Genomic DNA, 7596 nt, shown 5'->3' on the forward strand with positions numbered 1-7596 from the left:
TTTTTTTCAGGTGATATTTGACGACAGGGTAAAATTTTCGCCTATCCCTAATAATACTTGAAGAAAGAAAGCAGTGGCTATACAACAAGGTTAAGCAAAGTATGGAATATTGATTAGTGAAAAGAGGATTAAAAATGAAAATGTGGACACGCATAGTCAATAAATTAAAAGAGCATAAAATATGCATGAATTTTAATGTAAGCATAAAAACATAAGCCAACTCAGATATAATTATTTTGGGTAATCTATCTTAGACAGTGTTGATGGGAATACAAAACGGTATTGCCATTGCAGAAAAAAATTCAGCAGTTTCTTTCCAAATGTGCAACCACCATATAATCCAGCACTCACGCTCCTGGACATCAGTCCCTGCATGATGAAACCTGATGTTCATATGGAAACCTGTAAGCGAATGTTCATAGTAACTTTGTTCATACGAATACTAAACTAGGAATAACCCAGATGCCTTTCAAAGGATAATGGATTTTAAAAACTGTGATACATCCAGACCATGGGAGTACTCAGTAATAAAAAGGAATGGACCGGTAAGGGTTTATTATCTAGAAATATATAAAGATAAACAACCCAATTAAAAAATTGGATAAACATCTTGGTAGTTCACCAAAGAGAATCTACAAATGGCTAACATGCACATAAAATGATACTCAACATTATCAGTCATTAGAAAGATGCAATGAAGTATGCCTTTATTTCTACTAGAATGGCTATGAAAATAACAACTGTTGGCTAGGATGGGAGAGATTGGGGATGTAAAATACTACAGTTACTGTATCAAAAGTTTGGTATTCTTTCAAAAGTCAAGATCATATTAGGGTAGGTTAAAAGTATTGGTACAATATCATAGAAACCTTTATTAAGCAAACATATCAAAATGTGAAGCTACTGTTTCTTGCTATTTCCCCTGTTTAGGCCGATATACTTCTGAAAGTGGTCTATTCATTTCTTTAACCCACCCCAGCAGAATTCTGCACTCAATTTACAACACGTCAAAATGGCGGTTTCCGCATCTTCAAAGGGCTCAAACCATGTTCCTTTGAAATGTTCTTTAATTTCGCAGAGCATAGTTTGAGTAGGCAAGATAAGGGATATGAGGTGGGTGAGGTATAGTTTCTGAATGAAATTCTCATAGGTTAGCCAGCCCTTGTTCCCTGCTGTCATCAACTTGGATGACACCAAGTCGGCTCCGACCCACAGTGACCCTACGCATAACAGAACAAAACACTACCTGTTCCTGCATCATCCTCACAACTGTTCCTATGTTTGTGCCCATTCTTGCAACTACTACCCCCAGTAGTAAGATAAAATTACTTGATATAGCTCTTTTATCTATAGCCTGTAAAACTGTCATTGGTTGGGACCATGCAGATAGGCTATGTAAAATTAATAAAGGGAATTGGTCAGTTTTGCCATTCCACTGTGTATAAGGTAAGCCACTTCAGAAAGCAAGGACAGAGAATCCCATGAGCAGCAGGAAAGAAGAACCATGAGTGAAGTACACCTGAGATCCTTGCAGAGAGGCAGCCGAGGAGCAGCACTGAGACCCTGAGACAGAGCAGCTGGATTCCCAGCTCATGTAACAAGTGCAGTTGAATGTGTTTGGGCAGGAGACAGACTTCTAGAGTAGGATGTGCTCTGGGAATTCTTCAGTGCTAAAAGAGCTTTGTACCATTTGCCCAAGTAGGACAGAGCCAAGGGACAATGTAGCTTAGAGTCTGAGGATCAGAGAGAGACATTCATGTCAGCACAGCTCAGAAGAGATGCTACAGACCAAAGAACTGTACTGGCTTCCCTAATAAACTGAATATTGTATATACTTGTATATAAGCCAAATGTTAAAAATCATTTTATTAGGGGCTCATACAATTCTTATCACAATCCATACACACATCACTTGTATAAAGCACATTTGTACATTCATTGCCCTCATCATTCTCAAAACATTTGCTCTCCACTTAAGGCCCTGATAAGCCGAGGTTTTTTTTTTAACATTTTATTAGGGACTCATACAACTGTGATCGCAATCCATACACACATCAATTGTGTAAAGCACATGTGTACATCATTCTCAAAACATTTTCTCTCCACTTAAACCCCCGACATTAGGTCCTCATTTTTCCCCTCCCTCCCCGCTCCCCCCTCCCTCATGAGCCCTTGATAGTTTATAAATTGGTATTTTGTCATATCTTGCCCTGTCCGACTTCTCCCTTCACCCACTTTTCTGTTGTCTGTCCCCCAGGGAGGAGGTCACATATAGTTCCTTGTAATCGGTTCCCTCTTTCCTACCCACTCTCCCTTTACCCTCCCTGTTTCGCCACTCACACCACTGGTCCTGTAGGGCTCATCCGCCCTGGATTCCCTGTATTTTCAGTTCCTATCTGTACTAGTGTACATCCTCTGGTCTAGCTAGACTTGCAAGGTCGAATTCGAGTCATGATAGTGGGAGCGGGGAGGAAACATTTAGGAATTAGAGGAAAGTTGTATTTCTCATCGTTGTTATATCACACCCTGACTGGCTCATCTCCTCCCCGAGACCCCTCTGCAAGGGGATCTCCAGTGGCCTAATGGGCTTTGGGTCTCCACTCCGCACTCCCCCCATCATTCACTATGGTAAGATTTTTTGTTCTGATGATGCCTTATACCTGATCCCTTCGACACCTCGTGGTTGCATAGGCTGGTGTGCTTCTTCCATGTGGGCTTTGTTGCTTCTGAGCTTGATGGCCGCTTGTTTACCTTCAAGCTTTTAAGACCCCAGACGCTATATCTTTTGATAGCCGGGCACCATCAGCTTTCTTCACATTTGCTTATTCACCCGCTTTGTCTTCAGCGGTTGTGACGGGAAGGTGAGCATCATAGAATGACAATTTAATAGAAGAAAGTATTCTTGCATTGAGGGAGTACTTGAGTGGAGGCCCAATGATGTCCTTCTGCTACCTTAATACTAAACCTATAAATACTAAACCTATAAATGTAGGCTCATAGATCTATTTCCCCATCCTCATATAAATATGTTTGCATATGTACATGTCTTTATCTAGACCTCTATAAATGATAAGCCGAGTTTTTTCAGCACATTTTTTATGAAGTTTTTGTGGTAAAATTAGGCGTCTCGGCTGATATTTGGGCCAGCTTACAGTAATTTTAAGTATTGTCTACTGAGTTCTGTTTGTCACTACAACAGATTATTGAACAAAGCAGAGAGGTAGAATGTCATGGGAGGGTCAGTTGGTGTCAGAATAAGGTAAAGAAAGTTGGAGATGAGACGAGAGTGATTTCTGCCTTGGGAAATTGGCACTAGGCCAGTGTAGAGTTGGATTCCCCTTCTTCCTACTGCAGCTGGAAGAAGTCAGAAATGGCTTCCATGTCCTTTCCTCACTACCCTTGAAGAATGAACAGGTGCAATGTCGTGCTGCAAAAGAAAAGTTCCTTGGTGCAACTTTCCTGGCTTTTTCCACATTTGAGGCAGTTTTCAGTTCTCTTAAACCTTCATTCTAATCAACACCCATGACTATCCTGTGTCCTTCATGAAAATCACTTGATTATCCCTTTGGAATACAAAAAAAGTCACCATAATATTTTGAGCTGTGCAGAGGATTCCCTCAGAAGCCACTATTTTGTTTAGACATCTTTATTTTATTTTCTGGAAAGCACCCTAACAAAACTGAGGGCACACAGACACGTTTAATACCTTGATGTGAGATGTGTTTAAAAAGCTGTAATTCACATTTTTATATTTTTGTTTTATAAAGAATTCTATGATTTTACAGCACTACTTTTCTACATACTCTCATATAAGTGTAACATTATCAGAAGAACAGAATGCTGGGCAGCAGTCAACAGTCAGAAGACTGCACAATATCACCATCTACTAACAGGACTTTGAAAAAGACAGGTGCAGAAAAGGTGATTAAACACCAAAACATTGTCTACGCAGTTTTCATTACTAGGTCGTGGTGTTGACAATCATTTCTTTTCATTAAACTAAAAATCAGTGACTCTTACATTCAATATTTTCTATTAAAGGCTAAAAGGGAGACACAGTTTAGTACATTAATTAAGAATATACAGATTAGATCCTATTTTAAACCTAGCACTTAAACAAGGTCAATCAACGTGGGCAAGTTTTCTGAAGAGTCCAAACCACAATTTCCTTTCCTGTAAAGTGAGTAGCATAGAACTTAGGTCATAATGTTGTAAGGATTAAAAAAATGCAATTTTTAAAACACACAGCAAATTCTCAAGTAATAAATGCTAGGTATTCCTACAATAAGAATTTATAATATACATTCTATTCCATTGATTTATTTCTGAAACAACAATGGTATATCTTACACTTACACTCATAAAATAAGGTCATTTTAGCATGTAATTTCTTCTTAGCAAACTGTACTTTTAATTCTTTTAATTGTACTTGTAGTTCTCTTTAACCATTACCTTATGATTCTCTGCATTTTCCATGGCAAAGTAAGGTGGCGTTGCAGTGACAATGATTCCAAGCAAAGCTGCTTGAAAATACAGCTCAACTTTAAAAACTATGTCTGTAATTTCCTGAAAAACAACAAATAGGTTAAGAAATGGTAGTAGAAGAGTTTTATATCATCTCAGTACTTATTAAAAGTTCTGATGTAATACATTAGGTTACCTATTCCAGGCAATCTATCAGAAGAATGGGAGGCAGGGTTTTTAGCAGGCAGTAGGCTACAATACTAACTCTGCTACCTAATACATAGCTCTATGAATCTGAGAAAATCCAAGGTAGATCCAATCATACAAAGCACAGAGGAAGAGAAAAAAAATGTGGGATACTAGTAAGACTAATGAATAATTCGCTTTTAAAATGTCTGTTTCCATCCCTTTGCAAAGGAGTCGCAGGGAGGAGATGAGCTACTCAGGGTGCAGTGTAGCATTGATGAAACACACAACTTTCCTCTAGTTCTTAAATGCTTCCTCCCCCCTATCATGATCCCAATTCTACCATACAAACCTGGTTAGACCAGAGGATGTACACTGGTACAGATAATAACTGAAAACACAGGGAATTCAGGACAGATAAATCCCTCAGGACCAGTGGTGAGAGTGCAAATGTGGGATAGAAAGGGGGGACTGATTACAAGGTACTACATACAACTGCCTCCCTGGGGGATGGACAACAGTAAAGTGGGTGAAGGGAGACACAGGGAAGTGTAAGATATGATAAAATAATAATTTATAAATTATCAAAGGTTCATGAGGGAGGGGGGAGCAGGGAGGAAGGGGGAAAATGAGGAGCCGATTCCAAGAGCCCAAGTGGAAAGCAAACGTTTTGAGAATGATGGAGGCAACAAATGTACAAATGTGCTTGACACAATGGATTGCAATAAAAGTTGTACAAGCCCCCAATGAAAGGATTTAGATTTTTTTAAAAGTCTGCTTCTTTCTGTTTTTCAAAATAATATGTGATTCAATGTTGAATGAAGATGTGAAACCCTTTATTACAGCTATGGATATATACAAATATACATATGTTGTAATATCATAAAAGCTTGTATAAAATACAAAATCAAACCCACTGCCATTGAGTCCATTCCAATTCCCAGTGAAGTCCCCAGCCCCCCATAAGGCTTCTGAGATGGTGAGTCTTTATGGGAACAGAAAGCCCCATCTGTCTCCTTTTGAGCTAGCAGGTTTGAACCGCGATGTCTTTCTTAGTAGTAGCCCAACACATCCCACAGTGCCAAAAAACTCGTATGGAAAATATAAATTCTTAATTTTATTTCTATAGAAAATGATAGGAAATTGGTGTGGGGTAGATTTGATTCAAAAATTATTTCTAGTTATTCCAATAGTGATTCACAAGTTATTTCCTGTCCAGAAATCTCTACAGACACACATACATCAGAATGCTTACTAATGTCCATCACACAAATCCCACAAAGACAACAGTTCAGCACCTGGCAAGGAGAGATCTGTAGGCATTCCATCAAAACAAGAGCAAAACCAATTTCTTTCACTTGCATTCTCAAAATCAGTGAATGATATTATGCACCTGAATACCTCAAACTAACAAATGCAAAACGCCTTCCTCTTCCTCACTTTACAAATGCAAGTGATCAACTTACATCAATCCACTTTTTAAACATTACATCCCCATCATCATTGCAATTGTTACTGCATTTGCTCCTTCTATCATCTACTCTTATCTGAATAGTACAATTACGAATACATATTATGTATGGATCTGATCTGATCCCCTTAACTTCCTATTCTCTCCCCCCACATTATTTTCCCACGCAGGAAACCCTCACTTCACTCTAGTGCTAGTAACATCTCTATAACGTGTTTTGTTGTTAAGTTTTATAGTTTTAGTTTCCTGTACTTGGGCCCTTGAGATCCATTTTAATGTGTGTTTGGTATGAAGTAGGAGTCCAGTCTCATACTGCTACATGTGGAAGTACAGTCATTTATCAGAGTACCATTTTTCAGAGACTACTCTTCCACACAAGGCCCGGCCCTATCATAAGAATGGGCTTATGAAGAGCCGGCCCCATTACCAACTAAGTGGACAGCACCACCCTCCCTCCCCGAAGAATTCATTTCAGAGGACAGCACTGAAGCTACAACTCAAGAAGAGGGACTTGTCTGATCAGAGCACACAGGAGCCAACGAGGGGGGAAAGGAAAAAAAAAAAAAAAAGAGTGAAGCACATGGCTCACCAAGCCCTGACGACAATGTTTCTGCTCAGAGCAGCAATGCACAGAGACGACCACAGGGCCGGCATCACCACGGGACACAGCGATCCTAATTGACCCATAGCACCACTGGGCACAACACTAGAGATACAACATGGGAACTGTGCCCACCCTGAGCTCACTATTCCCAACCCAGCCTCTGGGGGCATGCAGCAGAGCAGCAGTGGAGCAGAGCAATGAAGTCCCCAGGGATAGATGTGGGGCCAGGCCATGGCACCCCATCCGACTCGACTGGAAAGCACTTGTGAAGGACAACAAATAGGCCCTGAACTATTTATAGGGTTTTCTTGTGTGTTGTTGTTGTTGTTATAGCTATTGTTTTACTTTCTATTGTTGCTTCGTTGTACTCAGTCTTGTGATGGTACATAGCCTGTCTACCTGGAAGGGAGAGGCGGAAGAGAGATAAACAAGCTGGAAGAGAGAACAATGGGATGACAGTTCTGGGGGGACATGGGAGAAGAGGAGGCAGGGGAAAGAAAGTGGGTGTTACCAAACACAGGGACAAGGGAACAAGGAGTGATCCAAAATCAGTGGCAAGAAGGGTATAAGAGGTCTGGCAGGGCTGGATCAAGGGCAATGTAATCGAGAGGAATTCCTAAAACCCAAATGAAGGCTGAACATGATAGTGGGACATGAGGAAAGAACAAAGAAAGAAGGGAAAGAACTAGGAGGCAAAGGGTAGTTGTAGAGATCTAAATACAGGCATATACAGATGTAAATATATTTACAGTGAACCCTCGTTTATCGCGGTTAATCGGTTCTAGACCCTACCGTGATAAATGAAATTCCGTGAAGTAGGATTCCTTATTTGTAAATCAAATATTTTCGTAGTTAGAGCATAGAGGACATG

At 40.0% G+C, this 7596-nt stretch overlaps 1 protein-coding gene across 1 annotated transcript in view; it reads right to left on the minus strand.

Annotated features, from left to right (window-relative positions):
* Positions 1-7596, minus strand: part of ABCA5 (ATP binding cassette subfamily A member 5) — an 81347-nt gene that overhangs the window by 23187 nt on the left and 50564 nt on the right. The window contains exon 22 of the mRNA XM_045299488.1: positions 4453-4566. Within this exon, the coding sequence (XP_045155423.1) occupies positions 4453-4566 (114 nt within the window). The remainder of the gene's footprint in view (positions 1-4452; positions 4567-7596) is intronic.

This window comes from Echinops telfairi, unplaced genomic scaffold, assembly GCF_000313985.2.
Source record: "Echinops telfairi isolate 266 unplaced genomic scaffold, ASM31398v2 ScPeMD7_7458;HRSCAF=8496, whole genome shotgun sequence".
NCBI lineage: Eukaryota > Metazoa > Chordata > Mammalia > Afrosoricida > Tenrecidae > Echinops > Echinops telfairi.